Here is a 19,447-nt window from a genome sequence, read left to right as displayed (position 1 = left end):
CAAGTACCCTTTAGAGTTACTAGCAAAGTGCCAGGAGCTTCAAGGCTGATGCCTGTGCTCCTCTATTGACACATCGAGATTTTCCCGTTTGTGCTTTTGTTACTTTTATAGATTCATGATGAGTTTGTGCTTGAAGCTGCAGTGGAGCTTTGCTACTCATTTCTTCAGCCCACAGTGTGTGTGTGCACTGCATACCTGTTCTCCACATATATACCTAAAGACACACACACACACTTGACCTAAGAGCATTTTTTTTTTAATTATCCAAGGTCGTTCTGTGCTGTGTTCTGCATGTACTGTAGATTAATGTGAGTTATTATTCACATCTCCCTTTCCCTTATAAATTCATTAATATCTTTCTTTCAAATGGTATTGGTATGCTGCCTGCATTTACCCTCACAGACTCCAGTTTAAGGCCCAGCAATATTTTTCTTATTCAGACAGAATAATGTATTGGCAACCTGTTTGAACAAAACCCATTTTAAAAAGTTATGAAGTGTAAGACACTGCTGTCATCAAAAATGTTGTACGAGATGTTTAATTCCGCTAAACGCCTAATTGTAAATTCCCTCAGTGAAATTCCCTTCTATTCAAGTGCCCTCACTCCGTTAAAGCTGAAGCATGTGGCAGCTCTTTGTAATTTCATCGAAAGAGAAAAACCCTTGACAAGTCTCTCTTAGGCCCAATCATTTCAACCCCCCCCCCCCCCCCCCCCCAATCCTCCTCCTCATCATCATCATCTTCAACATTCCATCACCACCATTACGTCTAATCTGGCACTATCATTGCCCATTACTGCCTAACCTGAGCTCTCATTACGGGATGAAATTAGCCTGTTTGGAACACCTGCATTTCCCCTCCCAGTGCGGGCCAATTCCCCTCCCCAGACTTATCAATTTCACAGAGTCTATCATTAAGGTTGGAGAAGGGCCTGACACCACAGATGGCAGCAGCCTTTGTAATTGAGCTCTGATTGCGAGAGAGGTGGCAAGTATCACTCCTCCTGTCGAATCTCAGATGCCATTAGGCAAATATAGTGGCAGGGTCACACCATCCAAGGGCGTTTTCATAGTGTTTTGTCACAACAACCTTGAGATTTTGAGGTGCTTAGTTGTGGCAGTTCAGATGTTTTCCCAAACAACCATTTGAATCAAAGTCAGACTCTCGTTCAATTAAAGAGTGATGTATTCTACGAGCTGGTTGGTCGAGTTGGTTATTTTTGGTTAAGTTCATTGCAGGTGCACTCACCCTGATCCATGCATTTGAAAGCACAGCCAGTGTGAATGACATCAGACCTCTGCCAGTGCACCCATCAATATTTAAAGCCCAAACTCATTTTGGAGTTGATTTCTCACTGACTGGGAAGCTCTTGCCCTCTGCCACTCTTTGCAGTTGGAGACGAAAGCTGAGGTCTTGGCAATAATACTTTATTGATTCATTAACAGAGAGGGAGGCAAGCCAAGAGGCTAGTTCTAACACCTCTGCAATGCTGCTTCCCACATAGTAGAGCTCCTGTAAACACAACCAGTCTATTCCAGCTGCTGCCTGCTTGACCTTATATAAATTATAGTCTCTTCTAGGTCTCTGGTTTCATTACACTAAAGACCATTTTGTTCTCTCTCTCTTTTTCTGTGAAGGTGTCCGACGGCCTCCCGAGATGGAGAAGACCAACCACAGTGTCCACTACACCCTGCTGATCGCCTGTGTGCTGGTGGCCTTTGTCCTTGGAGCCTTCCTCTCAGGCTTTCTGGTCTCCTGCTACTGCAACCACACCGGCCACAAGACCAAGAGGCTGGCCAAGGACCCGGAGGCCCCCATCCCTCACGCCCTGTCCCTACGCAGCTTGGCCAAGCTCAATGGCCTGCTGGACAGCCAGAACAAGGAGGATAAGATGGAGGTGTCCTCGCCCAAGCTCTACAACTCCTTCTTCCAGAACAGGAAGGAGCATCATCAAGGAGCACCCAGACGGAACGGTGGTCACCACCCAGGGATGACCATGGGAGACCTGGTCCACCCCCATCACCTACACCACTCTTCGGAGCTCTCGGGTCTGCCCACCCCAGACTCCACCCCTGAACTGCCCATCAAGAACATGAAGGCTTTCAAGAACCAGTGGGAGAAGAACCAGAACTGCAACAATGCCAAGGAGCCCAAGTCCCACAACATTGGACAAGGCTCCAGGCCCAGCTCAGGCCTGCTCCACCAGCAGATCTACCCCTACTCTCACAGCTTCTCCAATGGGCAAGCTCTGGCTAATGGGCATGCCCTGGTTGGTGGACCCCAGCTCCTGGAGGAACGCAAGATCCACAATGCCGAGCGCATGTTGGTCCAGCAGCCTTACCCCTGCTACCCGCAGAAGGTGATGGAGGTCACGTCGCTGGACGAGCTGCTCAAACACATCCACGAGGCCAACACCAGCAAGAACGCCCAGGTCATGACCTCATCCGGCCTGTCAGCCAGTGGCGGGTGCCATGGGGGTCAACTAGCCTTTTCCAACCGCGTCCAGCCGCACATCCCCGAGACGGAGTCAGCACCTTACTACAGCTCATCCACCCTGCCCCGAGACAGCCTGACCCGCCGCATGGATGTACCTCCGGACATGCCCCCTCACCACCAGTCCACCCTGGAGCGGAGGCACTCTTCCCAGAGACACTCACTGATTACCGCTGCCACTAAGATTGCCAACGGAGGGGGTGGTGGAGGGATGGTCCACCGGCAGCAAAGCTTCAGCCAGCGTAACGGCCACCAGCACCAACCGCCCCCTATGCTGGCTCGAATGAACTCCACCGGCAGCGCCTGCGAGATCCACTACCCGCTCATCCCCAATGGGTACCTGACGCGCCAGCAGAGCTACAACGGAGAGCAGCAGGAGGATACCGGAGGATACCTCCACCGGGGGGCCATAGTCCGCCGGACCACTTCCCTCAAACCCGACGTCCCTCCCAAACCCCTCTTCATCCCCGCCTCCTCTCCCGTCAACCAACAGGGAAACTTCAACTACTGAGGAGAAAGAGGAGAGGAGGAGAACAGGACAAGAGTGCCTCGTCCTCTCCTCTCAATGAGTGAAAAGTGAAAGACCTTCATGAAAAGGCGTGCCCTGGATTATGCGGCAGCCGTGTTGCTGTCGACAAACCTCAAACAAACTTGTTATTTCCCCCTTTTTGTCCAATGAATATCTTTGTACCATATTGGTATTGCTCAGCTACTTGCTTATAGAAGGTGAGGGACTGGGGTTGGTGAAACGTGACCCCGTTATATTATGCTGCCAATGTCCTCAGTGTGGATTTACAATGCAACTTAGTTATGGAAGGGTTTGGCATCTGACATTTTAAGATTGAATCTAGAGCTTCTTGCGATGCCTATGAAACTTGCTTTTGCTTACCTTTTCTTATGTAGTGTTGACAAACAGTCCTGATCCCCCTAACGTGTTTATATATATGCATGTGTGTGTATATATATGAGTGTTTATATCTACACCGTATATGTATACATATACATATGCAGTATATGTATCCTGTGGAGCGACCTCAACAAAACTCCTTTAAAGGTAGCTCTGTCTTTTTGCCTTACTTTGAAACTGAACCCATTCTGTTGAAATACATTACTGGTTGGTGTTTGGCATCTCAAAAATAAGTTCCCCAAATGAGGCAAGGACCTGCCTGCCCCTGTTTCAGCATGGTTAGTATGTGGACTGGGTGAATACAGAATCATTTACCATATTAACACGTTCATGGTGAATTTACTACTCACATTCAAAAAGAGAGCCAAGCTGGTGGATACTGACAAGCAAAGGAAACTACTCAAAGCAACTATGCTAGGCGTTTCTCTTTTTTGGAAAATGGAGACCCTACTATCCTGCCAAGTCCTGAGAAACAGATGAAAGGCATTAATACAGCTGGTCTATGAACTAGGGTCTACAACAATTCCTAAATAATGTTTTTATCACATTGGTGCTTAGTTGATCCTCATGAATTATAATACAATTATCATATATCATACCCAAAGAGGACCAGACACTCAACCCCCAAAGAATCGGGATCAAAATCAGACAATGCCATCCCCCCCAAAAAAACACTCTTAACATGGTACTTACTGCAGTTATTATAATTATTAACTTTGTGGCTATTGGTTGTAAATAAAGGAATAATACTAGCCAAATGTTAATTGTATGTGTAAATGTGTGCCTTATTTAATATAGTATGGGGTGTAGGGGTAAATGCAAGGCGCCAAGATGCTATATAATAGGTGTTACTTTTTTTTTAATGGTCGTCGGTATGTGTCATATCTATTGTAGATTTGTATTTCTAACAAGGGTTTTTAATATCCCTGAACTGTGAGCCTGCCAGCACTGGCATAGTGACTTCCACAGCTTCAGGCTGCATATTTTCATGTGTATTCACTGGGTTTGCTTTTTCCCTGATTGCTAACTTTACCTTTTGATTGTTTGATGGATAGCAGGCTACTCAGATGTTAAGATTATTCGGGCTCTCTGATACTCCCAACATATCACTTGGTCTCAACCTCAACACCACAGGTAGCGGAAAAGATCCTAAGGGTGGGATTTTGTGTTTTTTTTGTCTGATCAGAAGATGTGGTAATTGATTTAGGTAGAAATGGAATGGACGCCCTGATCCGATGAGCATAGACTGGAAGGGATCGGAAGCCTCGGCGCCGGCCGTGTCCTTGGATCAACGCTCTCGGAGCATTGGGAAGAGTCGCCCGGGGTGCCAGTGTTCCCCGGAGCGTCCGCTGGGCGTTCTCCTCAGGGAGAGAGAGGGAAAGCAGTCAGATCGGCCTCAGAAATACTACTCCCTCTGGAACTCTCTGCTGATGCACTTTCTGGTCTACTTCATGGGTTGCTGGTTTCATGGTCAATTCTTTGAGAGAGAAAAAACACTATTACTGTATCTGAAAATAGTATTTATGCCCTAGATTCCTGAAGCTGGTCTGACCTCAAGTTTACCATTCCCACTTGAATTCACCTTGGGCTGACCGATAGATACATGAGCCTGAACTACAACATTAGTTATAGATGGCTACATTCTTGCGTTTTAGGCAAACTTGTTGTTTGGATGCAATAAGTAGAATCCTCACAGACCATATGGATCACTCCCATTACACATGAAACCAGTATTTGATTTTGAATGTGACCATATCTCATAACAGGAAAAGGGCAGCTACGGTACTTATTGGTGAGTTGAAGTGAAGGTTATTTGAGTTTGCGTTGAGATTGTATGGGAAAGGGAATGGTGTTTTACTTCTAATAGCTATCAGTATTGCACAGAGTGTAAATACATTCTCTTGGGGGGGTGGGCTCTCGTTGATTCAGTATGTTTTCTTTCTCTGGGCTGAAGCTCTTGGGCTCGTATGAATTTGGTCTCACAGAATACCATTGTATGTCTCTTATAATAGAAATAAATGAAAATACATTGCAAGTGTGTTATTGACTCTGGTGTGTCACATTATTCTTACATAGAAGTTACCTGTGTTTTATTACACAAGTATTTAACAACTTTATAAACCATTGTCAAGAGTAGGGTTGAATAGCAAGAACAGGGTTACTGAGATTTCCCGCCTAAACCCACTCCCTTTTCCCCGGGATATATAAATGCGAGAAAGCAGTAAATTATAATATATTATTTCTATGAACAACATGACGTGAAATGGAACAGTTAAATTATATCTGGCTAAATCTGGCTTCTCTACGGCCTTGTCTCTGCTATCTGCATAATCAATCATCAACGCTCAGGGTGGGGACAGAGCGCATCTCAGTAGGCTATGGAGCGCAGTCTACAATGCATCATCTTATCATGGTAACTTTTTTTCTTGTGATAGGTAGGTCTACATTTGCTGCAGCATAGCCTATGCTACAGTAGGATAATATAAGGACTGAATGTGTGTCTAATTTACATATCTCCATCTTTCGGTGTTCACTTTTTAATTGTAAAGATTATTCCTTTTTTTGAGTTTTTAAACAGCCTATCACTCGAATATAATTGCTTTAAATCAGTGGATACTTGAGCACTCCGTGTTTTTCGGCCTCCATCAATTTAATTCAAATTGCATCCAAATAGATCATCCTGTTCAAGATGTATATATACTGAACAAAAATATAAACGCAACATGCAACAATTTCTAAGATTTTAATGAGTTACAGTTCATAAGGAAATCAGTCAATTGAAATAAATTCATTAGGCCCTAATCTATGGATTTCACATGACTGGGAATACAGATATGCATCTGTTGGTCGCAGATACCTTAAAAAAAAAGTATGGGCGTGGATCAGAAAACCAGTCAGTATCTGGTGTGACCACCATTTGCAGCGCGACACATCTCCTTCGTATAGAGTTGATCAGGCTGTTGATTGTGGCCTGTGGAATGTTGTCCCACTCCTCTTCAATGGCTGTGCGAAGTTGCTGGATATCGGCTGGAACTGGAACATGCTGTCGTACACGTCGATCCAGAGCTTCCCAAACATGCTCAATGGGTGACATGTCTGGTGAGTATGCAGGCCGTGGAAGAACTGGGACATTTTCAGCTTCCAGGAATTGTGTACAGATCCTTGAGACATTGGGGCCGTGTATTATCATGCTGAAACATGATATCATGCTGAAACATGAGGTGATGGCGGCGGATGAATGGCACAACAATGGGCCTCAGGATCTCGTCACGGTATCTCAGTGCATTCAAATTGCCATCGATAAAATGCAATTGTGTTCATTGTTCATAGCTTATGCCTGCCCATACAATAACTCCACCGCCACCATGGGGCACTCTGTTCACAACGTTGACATCAGCAAACCGCTCGCCCACACAATGCCATACACGTGGTCTGTGGTTGTGATGCCGGTTGGACATACTGACAAATTCTCTAAAACAACGTTGGAGGTGGCTTATGGTAGAGAAATTAACATTAAATTCTCTGGCAACAGCTCTGGTGGACATTCCTGCAGTCAGCATGCCATTTGCACACTCCTGCAAAGCTTGAGACATCTGTGGCATTGTGTTGTGTGACAAAACTGCACATTTTAGAGTGGCCTTTTATTGTCCCCAGCACAAGGTGCTCACTAACAGGGATGTAAACAAATTTGTGCCGAACATTTTTGAGAAATAAGCTTTTGTGTTTATGGAAAATTTCTGGGATCTTTCACTTCAGCTCATGAAACATGGGACCAACACTTTACATGTTGCGTTTATATTTTTGTTCAGTGTATGTTATAGATAGATGGATAGATATATAGATAGATAGATGTCCTAGCCTACCCTTTTCAGGTAATAAATGACATACAGTATAGCCTTTTAGCTTATGAATGATGGGTTATGCATATGTTTCTAATTTATATCCTCTTGCTCAATACGCACCTGCGCTCCGCTGGCCTCTATCCTTAAAAAACACTCCTTAGCTCTTGGAGTCCCAGGAAAAGCTAGACTAGAATAGCTTGTTTTTTTATAGTAATAGACTATTTGAAGAAGAATGCAAGCTCTTGTTTGCTGAATGTTAAATGCAGCAGCCAATAGAAAGAAAAGAAGAGAGAACGCGTGATGGTGGTAGGCTATAGCAGTTATTTATTCACCATTCAATCTGGAAGAGAAGTGAAAGAACGCCATCTGTATCCTATTCTAGTCCTATATTATTCAAGCATGTCATTAAAATGATGACGATAAGGACAAAGAAACATATTTCATTTAACTGTTGAAAGCAATGAAGCAACAATAGAGAGAAAGAGGAGGTAGGCTAATACACACGTTGCGTCTGCCTACCAATTATAAAAATGTAAAATAGGCCCTATTATATTTCAAAATTAAAATCAAACTCGCTAGCCTATAATTGTAACTTTGTAGGCCGCATGTACTGCACCAGCATCGCATGTTCTCTCCAATCTTCATGGTTTGAACAAGGTGCGTATTCTAGTCCGTATAATACAATACAGTACAGTAATACAGTCCACACACAAAGAGTAGCTTACTGGAGCGTGTTTCATTTATTTACCCAAGACAGAATAGCTACATCTATGGGCTTTTATGTTTTTCTGTCGTTCGTAATGTGAGGTAACCTATATATTTTATTTTACCTTTATTTAAGCAGGGAGTCACCATAGGTTATGTATTGGATGACTGCACAATCACTTGGGCTTCTTTGGGCTTGGGCTCATAAAATGTCTTTAATGTAGGGCTCATAAAATGTCCCTAGTGTATGGTTCATCAGGCAGCATCCGGCTTGAATTTTCATGCCGATCAAAGTTCAAATCAAATCCAGACATACAGTATTTGTATGCTTTAGAACAGGACTGCCCAACCCTGTTCCTGGAGAGCTACCGTCCTGTAGGTTTTTGCGTCAACCCTAATCTAGCACACCTGATTCTAATAGCAGGTTGATAAGATGAATCAGGTTAGTAACACCTGGGGTTGGAGCGAAAACCTACAGGAGGGTAGCTCTCCAGGAACAGGGTTGGGCAACCCTGCTTTAGAATGACACTTCCTGTTTGGCGGGAAATACCAGGTTATCCAGGAGAAAAGTTATTTATTCTAGGGATGGAACATTGTAAAATACCGGGAAAATATTCAACCCTAGTCAAGAGGACTGTTTACATGTGTTGATGTGACCTGGGATTGACCTCTTGGCTGTAACCTTCTCCATGTTGTTGACGAGGTACAATAAGGCTGTGCTGCAATTGCTTGACTTTGGCTCCTCCTGACAAGCCTGTATTGATTAGCGTATATAATTATCCTCAGTGCCTATTGGGTAATCATGACTGCATTAGCGTGGGGGGAGTGAGGTGTGGGTACGGAGTCAAAAGTCCCCACTCACACAGAGGTGAGGCGTTTATTTATTTAATAGGAGTCTACTGCTGTGGTCAAATAAGTAGACGGCCCTTGAAATAACTTATGATGGCTTTTTGTCTTATCAGAGACGTATCACTTAAACCACTTTGCACCTTAATGAAAGAGCAGTCCTTTCAAATGTATAAACATTTTGGTGCTTTTAACTGCAAAGATTTGACTTTGGGAAACTAAAGAGTATATTCAATTGCAGTTTATTACGCAGAAAGCTAGTTTATCTGACACAAAGCAGGCCTACACCTGTGTGACTTGAATTCATATGGGAAGACAGTTTTTTTGTGTGTCTAGTCTTTGAATTGAGGTGTATGAGAAAGCCCTCTGGCCTCAAATAAAGGAATTTCATCCCTGGAAGTTCATGTGAAACAAATTCGATCAGAACACCACCTACACTTTTTCTTCTGATCAGAAAAATCTAATTCCCTGAAATAAGTCACTGTCTGGCAAATTCCAGAATTAGATTGGTCCTTCAGCTTTCTACATCGAAGAAAAACTAATAGAATACTGATGTAAGAAAACACCACATATGATTGACAGAAAAATACATTTTCCAATTACCTTGCATGGTCCCACACCTCCCTTAATCCGCCTGACTGTTGACTTCACAAACCATGTATTTTTCTCCTCCTAAATAGGTTTATATGCTGTCAGCTATTCCATCGTGACCTACCTGCACCCCCCCCCCCCCCCCCCCGCCTTAAAATGACTTCCTATTCCCGATGTGTCCACCCTAGCGAAAGCACACTGACAGCTGGCATCAGAATTCATTAAATGTCTCCCAATGGAACGTCTGAAAGGCTGGGCAGACGCAGTCGCCATTTTTTACCAGCGAGACCTGTCAGTGAAATAATCACTGTCACTGAAAAGTTGACAGGGTTTTGCCTGCAAAAAAAAGGCGATGCTGAGAACATTGATCCAGGTTTCAGGACACATGTAATGCTGCTTGTCCCTTCCTTGTATTCATACTTTTCCCTCCATCAACCTTTCTTGTGTTTTTCTGTGGCCCTTTCATATAGTCCCATTCATCACTGTCACTGGCCTTAAACAAAGAAGGAGCCCTCACTGCACCTGGCTGTCACTATACAGAACACAGCATTGCTGTTTGACAGTCCATAGAACAAATATGACCACAGAATAAAGAAATACAGTTTAGTCTTTTCCCGCTGGACACAGACGTCAGTTCAACGTCTAGTTTTGTTTTACGTTTGATTGAGTTGTCAACTAATGTGAATGTAGGCTTTACAATATTAACACAGTTTATTTGATTGCACATTATTTGATGAATGATAAATACTGTAAAAGCGCTAACCTCAACGCTGTGCTTTTTCTAGAGAGTAGAATGCAAGGACTTCATTTATGAATACCCCCAAGACTCGATGGAAACGATCTAAGGAAGCTCCTCATTAAATTGGATATTAATTTTAGCTTGTTTTACACCCCACCACCAAGGCTTTCATCTCATTTGGCGTCAGAAACATCTTGCTGAAGTTGACAGTAAAGAAGTTTTCACTTAAAAGTCAGCGGCATACTATCTTCTGTCAGTATGTATCACAAGGGGATGAGGAAACCATGGTTACGTTTTTTTCAAGTCTGTTTTGAATTAACTTTGAAGGGCATTAGTAGTATGTGTCTACATCTGATCAGATAGGGGGGTTATTGAAATGACTACTTTGGACCAGTACCCTATGATGCTTGTTATTATAGGTTGGTCTTCTGTAGCTCAGTTGTTAGAGCATGGTGCTTGCAACGCCAGGATTGTGGGTTCGATTCCAACGGGGGGCCTGTATAAAAAATTTATGCACTCACTAACTGTAAGTCGCTCTGGATAAGAGCGTCTGCTAAATGACTAAAATATAAAATGTCTTCGATGCAAAATGTTCCTCTTTGTAAAGATAGCTTAAACTACATAATTAATCATGTTCCTCTTTGATAAGAATAGTATTTTTTATTTGCTTGAGAAGAAGAGGGACACATCCTCAAATATCTTGTTTTGGTCTTGCGCTTGAGTATGTGCAATAGATCCTCTCAGAATTATTTCCTTCAGAAAAATCTAAACATTTATTGACCAGATCATTGCTAAGCTCTGTAGAAGCTATACTCAGTCAAGTACAAATGGATGCCAGAACGATGGAAGCGCTTACAGACATATAAGCCAAAAACTCTCTCTCCACAAAACTAGTGTCCATAACTCAGACTCCTCACTATACAGTATTTGTTTTTACAGTAGGCCCAGTTTGGCCTCGCTCCCAGAGAGGAGTTGGGAAGGACTAGTAGGCCACAAACCACACCGCATTTGGAGCCTTTTAAATGGCCCATAAATACTGGTGGAGAAACACAAAGCTTCAACAGCACATAGAGACAAGCAGCCTCTAGTCTCCCTCCTACTAGGGTGAAAACCATTTCATTTGACTGAAAATTGCAGTATGAAAAATATTACATTTCTCTTTCATGCTCTCCTTCTTCCTTTATTGCCTTTTCATGAAAGACCCTTTCATGCTGAAAAGAATGTGGGGGGAAATTGCTGTAATAGTATTTCGTCTACACCACATAGATATTATAGGATCCATTCTCTGTTCAAAATTCATTATCACCAACACAAATGTGTTGTGCAAAGGTAATTGACAGGCAAACCTATAATGGATTATGGGTGAAATCAGCTAAGCTATAGGTCTCATGGGGTGAGGCTTTTTAAAGAGCTAATACTAACCATATAGTGGCCTCTTATCAATCAATTTTATTTTATATAGCCCTTCTTACATCAGCTAATATCTCGAAGTGCTGTACAGAAACCCAGCCTAAAACCCCAAACAGCTAGTAATGCAGGTGTAGAAGCACGGTGGCTAGGAAAAACTCCCTAGAAAGGCGAAAACCTAGGAAGAAACCTAGAGAGGAACCAGGCTATGAGGGGTGGCCAGTCCTCTTCTGGCTGTGCCGGGTGGAGATTATAACAGAACCATGCCAAGATGTTCAAAAATGTTCATAAGTGACAAGCATGGTCAAATAATAATCAGGAATAAATCTCAGTTGGCTTTTCATAGCCGATCATTAAGAGTTGAAAACAGCAGGTCTGGGACAGGTAGGGGTTCCATAACCGCAGGCAGAACAGTTGAAACTGGAATAGCAGCAAGGCCAGGCGGACTGGGGACAGCAAGGAGTCACCACGGCCGGTAGTCCCGACGTATGGTCCTAGGGCTCAGGTCTCTCAGTTGGCTTTTCATAGCCGATCATTAAGAGTTGAAAACAGCAGGTCTGGGACAGGTAGGGGTTTCGTAACCGCAGGCAGAACAGTTGAAACTGGAATAGCAGCAAGGCCAGGCGGACTGGGGACAGCAAGGTGTCATCATGCCCGGTAGTCCTGACGTTAGTTATGTAGTTATGGCCCCTGTTCAGCATTGATCTGACTCTGGACTCATGCAGGTCTTACAGTAGCTTGCCCAACACAATCACACTAACCTTGTCCTCTCTTACCCTCTGTCCTCCTACCACTGCAAAGCAGTCAACCACGTACCATCAAGTCTCCCTCTGAAATGTATTGGTTTACCAGACCATTTCTCTGTTTCTGTTTCTGCATGTTTTGTGATTGATTGGATAATTCTCTTCAGGGTTTCTAAATTGTTTTCCTTTTTTTCTGCCCACAAATCTGACCTCAAGGGCTATTTCAACATTTTCAACTATTGCCTAAAACAAGATCCTATTTCCTGGACATAGAACATACAGTATAATACTGTAAAGACACATTTAAAATGGTCTTGGATAAAATGAGCTTACAGGAAAGTTATTATGTTTAGCTAAGTTCACTGGCTTATTCATTCATCCTTTGTTAGCTAGCCATTGAGAAAGCCACAGACTGTGTGTATGTTGTTCCATGGGGAATGTGAAGCATATGCCCATATCCACAGCGCTACACTCTCTGTTCCAGCTTCGTAGCCCATACACTGTGGGGTGAGGAGGCTTGTCGCGCTGGGCTCAGCCACAATAAGGGTTTAGGTCAGTAAAGAGCTATGCGGTATGCTTGGCATGCCTGGCACGTCCAGCGCCCGTGGCCCGCAGCACACCCCCAATGCTACAGTTGGCAGAGGGCGGAGGGGACTGGTGCCGGTTCAATCCGGACCGTTACGGCACAGTAGAGGTATCAACTCAGCACTTCTGACACTTTCACCCGGAGACAAGGAGCCACTTGTGCTTGTCCGTTTCCATGAGTCTCCTCTGCCCCTCCCCTCCTTCACCACCCACCCCTCGCCCTTCGTGTCCCCTCCCATTTGTTCCCAAGTTCCCTGCCTGTCTCAACCTGTTCACCCTGCACCTGTCCAGACCAGGACATCCCGCTAAAGTTACAACCCCCAACACACACCACTTGCTGGCCTCAGACCTGCGAGAGTATTGTCAGCCAACTGGAAGTCCCCCAGCACAACCAGTCTAAACAGCCTTCATCCAGTCCAGTCCACACTGATACCTATCAAACAAAAACACACTCATAACATATAACCCCAACCACAGCTGCCCCAGAGGCTACTCCTATATTTAGACTGTGTCCTCAGACAAACCCAAGGCTTTCTGTTGCAGGCGAGAGCGGACCAAAATCGATGATCCCGACACCAATACCACGACATCAACTATCGATGTCTTTAGGGAAAATATGTTGAGCGTCTTGCCTTGCGATGTGGTGAACAACTCCGGGTTTTGACACCTATAATGACACCTGACAGCGTGATTATTGTATGTTTGGTTGGTTCTGTGGTGCCCCATTAAAGCCTCTGTGCTGTGAGGGGCCGGGGAGCGTAAACAGAGAGGTGATCAGAGCCAGAGGAAACAGGAAGTGACAGGTTGAGTGTTCTCATCATGGGCCGTTAGTGGTGGTCACAGCGCGCCCCGTTAGCCTAGTGCTAAACAGAGCCCATTCTCAACTTGGCTCTGAAGATGATAGGTGCAATAAAACAGGCTCTCCCTGTGCACTGAAATGCTGAATGCAGAGATATACGTCCTGCCCAGTTGTGGATGATGAAGTGGAATGGATGATGAAATTGGTTTCCACTTCCAGCTCAGTGGGTAACTTGTCTAGCAGATATGTGGTTATATAGCTCTTCAGGAATACCACACCGTCTGAATTCTTGACATAAAAAAGGAGTGTGTATTTTTTTATTTTTTTTTTATTTTTTTTTATTTCACCTTTATTTAACCAGGTAAGCCAGTTGAGAACAAGTTCTCATTTACAACTGCGACCTGGCCAAGATAAAGCAAAGCAGTGCGATAAAAACAACAACACAGAGTTACATATGGGGTAAAAAAAACATAAGGTCATAAAATACAACAGAAAATATGTATACAGTGTGTGCAAATGTAGCAAGTTATGGAGGTAAGGCAAAATAATTACAATTAGTATTAACACTGGAATGCTAGATGTGCAAGAGATTATGTGCAAATAGAGATACTGGGGTGCAAAAGAGCAAAATAAATAACAATATAGGGATGAGGTAGTTGGGTGGGCTAATTTCAGATGGGCTGTGTACATGTGCAGTGATCGGTAAGGTGCTCTGACAACTGATGCTTAAAGTTAGTGAGGGAGATAAGAGTCTCCAGCTTCAGAGATTTTTGCAATTCGTTCCAGTCATTGGCAGCAGAGAACTGGAAGGAATGGCGGCCAAAGGAGGTGTTGGCTTTGGGAATGACCAGTGAGATATACCTGCTGGAGCGCAGACTACGGGTGGGTGCTGCTATGGTGACCAATGAGCTAAGATAAGGCGGGGATTTGCCTAGCAGTGATTTATAGATGGCCTGGAGCCAGTGGGTTTGACGACGAACATGTAGTGAGGACCAGCCAACAAGAGCGTACAGGTCACAGTGGTGGGTAGTGTATGGGGCTTTGGAGACAAAACGGATGGCACTGTGATAGACTACATCCAATTTGCTGAATAGAGTGTTGGAGGCTATTTAGTAAATGACATCGCCGAAGTCAAGGATCGGTAGGATAGTCAGTTTTACGAGGGCATGTTTGGCAGCATGAGTGAAGGAGGCTTTGTTGCGAAATAGGAAGCCGATTCTAGATTTAACTTTGGATTGGAGATTCTTAATGTGAGTCTGGAAGGAGTGTTTATAGTCTAACCAGACACCTAGGTATTTGTAGTTGTCCACATACTCTAGGTCAGACCCGTCGAGAGTGGTGATTCTAGTCGGGTGGGCGGGTGCCAGCAGCGTTCGATTGAAGAGCATGCATTTAGTTTTATTAGTGTTTAAGAGCAGTTGGAGGCTACTGAAGGAGTGTTGTATGGCATTGAAGCTCGTTTGAAGGTTTGTTAACACAGTGTCCAATGAAGGGCCAGATGTATACAAAATGGTGTCGTCTGCGTAGAGGTGGATCTGAGAGTCACCAGCAGCAAGAGCGACATCATTGATATACACGGAGAAAAGAGTCGGCCCAAGAATTGAACCCTGTGGCACCCCCATAGAGACTGCCATAGGTCCAGACAACAGGCCCTCCGATTTGACACATTGAACTCTATCTGAGAAGTAGTTGGTGAACCAGGCGAGGCAGTCATTTGAGAAACCAAGGCTATTTAGTCTGCCAATAAGAATGCGGTGGTTGACAGAGTCGAAAGCCTTGGCCAGGTCGATGAAGACAGCTGCACAGTACTGTCTATTATCGATCGCGGTTATAATATCGTTTAGGACCTTGAGCGTGGCTGAAGATCTGTTTGTTAACTTGGCTTTCAAATACTTTCGAAAGGCAGGGCGGGATGGATATAGGTCTGTAACAGTTTGGATCTAGAGTGTCACCCCCTTTGAAGAGGGGGATGACCGCGGCAGCTTTCCAATCTCTGAGGATCTCAGACGTTACGAAAGAGAGGTTGAACAGGCTAGTAATAGTGGTTGCGACAATTTCGGCGGCTAGTTTTAGAAAGAAAGGGTCCAGATTGTCTAGCCCAGCTGATTTGTAGGGGTCCAGATTTTGCAGCTCTTTCAGAACATCAGCTGTCTGAATTTGTGTGAAGGAGAAGCGGGGGGGGGGGTCATGGGCAAGTTGCAGAGTTGGTGGCCGGGGTAGTGGTAGCCAGGTGGAAAGCATGGCCAGCCGTAGCAAAATGCTTGTTGAAATTCTCGATTATTGTAGATTTATCGGTGGTGATAGTGTTTCCTAGCCTCAGTGCAGTGGGCAGCTGGGAGGAAGTGCTCTTATTCTCCATGGACTTTACAGTGTCCCAAACCTTTTTGGAGTTAGTGCTACAGGATGCAAATTTCTGTTTGAAAAAGTTAGCCTTTGCTTTCCTGACTGCTTGTGTATATTGGTTCCTAACTTCCCTGAAAAGTTGCATATCGCGGGGGCTATTTGATGCTAATGCAGTACGCCACAGGATGTTTTTGTGCTGGTCAAGGGCAGTCAAGTCTGAGGAGAACCAGGGGCTATATCTGTTCTTAGTTCTGTATTTTTTGAATGGGGCATGTTTATTTAAGATTGAGAGGAAATTACAGGTGTATGTAAAGTTCTTGTGTATGTAAAGTTCACCTGAGTCACGTAAATGGCATATGTGACTTGCAGGATGTAAAGCAAGGGAATTATATCATTATTATCCTAAAAGTTAAGATCTACAACTAACAACGTTGAAAGCTCCTCCACCCATGTGTGGTGATTCTGCGAGACTCAAGGCTGCAAGGAGTGAAGAAAGATGATCAGATCCTGATAAAGCATTCAACCACTGTTCACTTTGTTCCAGTGTCTGATAAAGGCGGTGTGACCTGGAGTCATTGTTGAAATGAACAAGATCAAACAGAACAGGGAGTGTACTGTGACAATAGACAATTTTTCCACTTCCTTACACATCTTCAGGTGTTTGTACATTCTAATTAAATTCCTTAACTCAGCAGTACGTGTACCTAACCTCACTTAACATGCCATACACTCCCTCACTCTGCCTTTCATTACCTCTTTTGCCGCCCACAGCTCATCGGCTGAATCGTCTCAAAGTCGCCCCTATTAAACTGCAGTGATTACTTCTGCCTGGAAGTGGGGCTTCATTTTCCTAGCTTTACAGCCACCCACCTGGTTATGCTGATGCCGGCGCTTTGAGGCCAACCCAACGATGGCTCACCCGGACACTCAATTAGTCCTTTCCACAGAGCTAATGATTCGGAACGTCTTCCCAACCTTCCCTGAGACATCATTCTTTCTTTGTCTTTTTTTTCCCCAAACACATTCTTTCCTTAAATTGCACAGCCTAAGGATCATTACTGTCTTTGAGAGATTGAGGAGATGACAGTTTGGAGAAATGCTGATTTTATTTTCAGGCAATAACATTTTAGTCTTTGTGATTTGAAATTAGTTGGGCTATTTCCGGATTCTCTACAGTTCCATCAGGTAAAAATCCAGAGAATGAGAAAGGGGAAAGTGAAGACCAGAAGCACGCCTAAGAATTGATCATGAAACCTTAGCTCATAGATTTTTCAACTTGTTTTTGTGAAGAATTAATGTACATTGTCCATCGTGCATAGTGCAAGGCTACTGATAACAAAGAGGTGTGTATCATGTTATTAATAATTTCTCACTTTCACAAAGAAATTCAAACAAAGAAATCCGTCACTCATCTGCCAATGGAGATTACATAAAGTAGATTGCCCCCTAAGTACAAGAACACAAAATAAAGATGGGCCACAGAACAAAGGAATCTTTGTGTGATGAAGAATCCTCACCAAAAGTGATTCTGCAGTCTGAGAGGCAGCTAGTTCCTGTCATATTTCATGTTTGTTTTCACACCAAATGTATCTGCGCTCTGCCTTGTTAATTCAAATGATGTGATGCATCATAGAATCCTGTTGTGGCAATCGAAAGGTTGATTACTCGTGGTAATTAACAGCAAAATATATGTTTTAAAAGCGCTTGTGATCCCCTTAATTTACATTGTAAACTGAGCAGGATCAAGTCAAAAGCATCCAGACATTACGAGCTCCACATCACCACTAAAGATGAGTGCAGTGATTTCTACTCAAATGGAAGAGCAGCAGACATGCTGTAATAACTCAGAGAGAGAGTGTGCGAGCGATTGGGACTTTTATATTTTTAGTGGTCTACTCTACAGTTGTATACAGTGAGCCTGCTCTGCTGCAGAGCTACCATGAGCATAGCGGCCACAACTCTCCCAGACAGTCACTTCAGGAAATTAAACACTTGTCAAACTTCCTGTACAGTAATTGCCGGGATATTTTCCAGGCACAAAAGCCACTTTCAGGGCTGCTGTTGTGAATGAATCAAACTTACAGAGCAGCAAAATCCATGTCCGACAGTATCTAGGCAATGGTCAATAAACATTTCGTTTATTTACTGTTTTAAACATGAATGGCGTCTGACTAAATGCTGAAGGTATTTTTTTTGGATTCTGTACATGAGATGTATTACATTATACTGCCCTCTTGTGGATAAAAACGTAGCAACCAGTAATCCAGTTGTGACGTCCTACCATGCCTTTATATGAGCTCTTTGATGGACAACTTAATCTTAACTGCTGCATGAACTGTCAATAATGAATTATCTTTATTTTGACATTCGTGTTCAAGATTCAAGGGTTTACTTCACTTTTCTTCAGTACACATTCAATAGACCACATGTTTACTGACAGATCAACACCATCCAACAACATAGCATATTACTACAATACACACACGTTAAATCAGTCAGACTACTGAGACGTGGAGTTAGGTATGTTACCGAATAGAATATGTTTGTCACACCTAGTCCATTCAGCCCCCAAAGCCACTAAACGTTATTCTAATAAATAGACCTTTCATGAATACATTTAAATGTTATGCGAAACATTTCTCCTTGTCAAACTTGAAAATATGTCTCGAGAGAGTTGTTAAGTGGGACACGCACATTGTAGGTATTATTCTTGGTTCAAAGTCAAACTAATACTTAATAATGTCTGAGCAGCCCCTGACGATTACACTCCTCTCCAAATTAGATTATTGAGGTTGTTCCTGCCGGCAATTAGTCTAAGAAATACAGGGAATAGATTTGTTGAAGTGAGTACAAAGCTATTAATTAATTAAAGCTGGGGAGAACACACAGATGAGTCTACATGGAATGGAGAGGAACTATTGGTGTCAGACAAAGTATGTCTTAGCTGGAAATGCCTCAAGAAAAGGAATGATTGATTTCATTATTATAGTGTCACATCTTCAGGATGCCCAGCCCACATGGGCTTATAAGACACTGCATCTGCAGTAGCAAAGACAATAACCATATACTGTATATGCAAGCATACATACCAGTGGGGGCTCCTCGGAGGAGGAAGGGGAGGGCCATCCTCCTCAGTGAATTTCATAAAAATAAAAATGGTAAAACATTGAAAAAGTTATCCTTTTTAGATAAAACAATACTAAATATAGTCACGTCACCAAATAACTGATTAAAACACACTGTTTTGCAATTAAGGTCTACAGTAGCCTCAACAGCACTCTGTAGGGTAGCACCATGGTGTAGCTGGAGGACAGCTAGCTTCCTTCCTCCTCTTGGTACATTGACTTCAATACAAAATCTAGGAGGCTCTTGGTTCTCACCCCATTCTATAGACTTACACAGTAATTATGACAACTTCCGGAGGACGTCCTCCAACCTATCAGAGCT

The 19,447-nt window shown here is 43.5% G+C and overlaps 1 protein-coding gene across 1 annotated transcript in view; it reads left to right on the top strand.

The window, feature by feature from the left end:
* Positions 1 to 5,440, top strand: part of LOC311109735 (semaphorin-6D-like) — a 142,934-nt gene extending 137,494 nt beyond the window's left edge. The window contains exon 21 of the mRNA XM_084152707.1: positions 1,638 to 5,440. Within this exon, the coding sequence (XP_084008833.1) occupies positions 1,638 to 3,004 (1,367 nt within the window). The 3' untranslated portion in view covers positions 3,005 to 5,440. The remainder of the gene's footprint in view (positions 1 to 1,637) is intronic.
* The last annotated feature ends 14,007 nt before the right edge of the window (positions 5,441 to 19,447 follow it).

The sequence above is a fragment of the Coregonus lavaretus genome (assembly GCF_964263955.1).
Source record: "Coregonus lavaretus genome assembly, chromosome: 3".
NCBI classification, from domain to species: domain Eukaryota; kingdom Metazoa; phylum Chordata; class Actinopteri; order Salmoniformes; family Salmonidae; genus Coregonus; species Coregonus lavaretus.
Note: the sequence above shows the minus strand (reverse complement) of the source record. Positions and strands in the feature narration are given on the sequence as shown.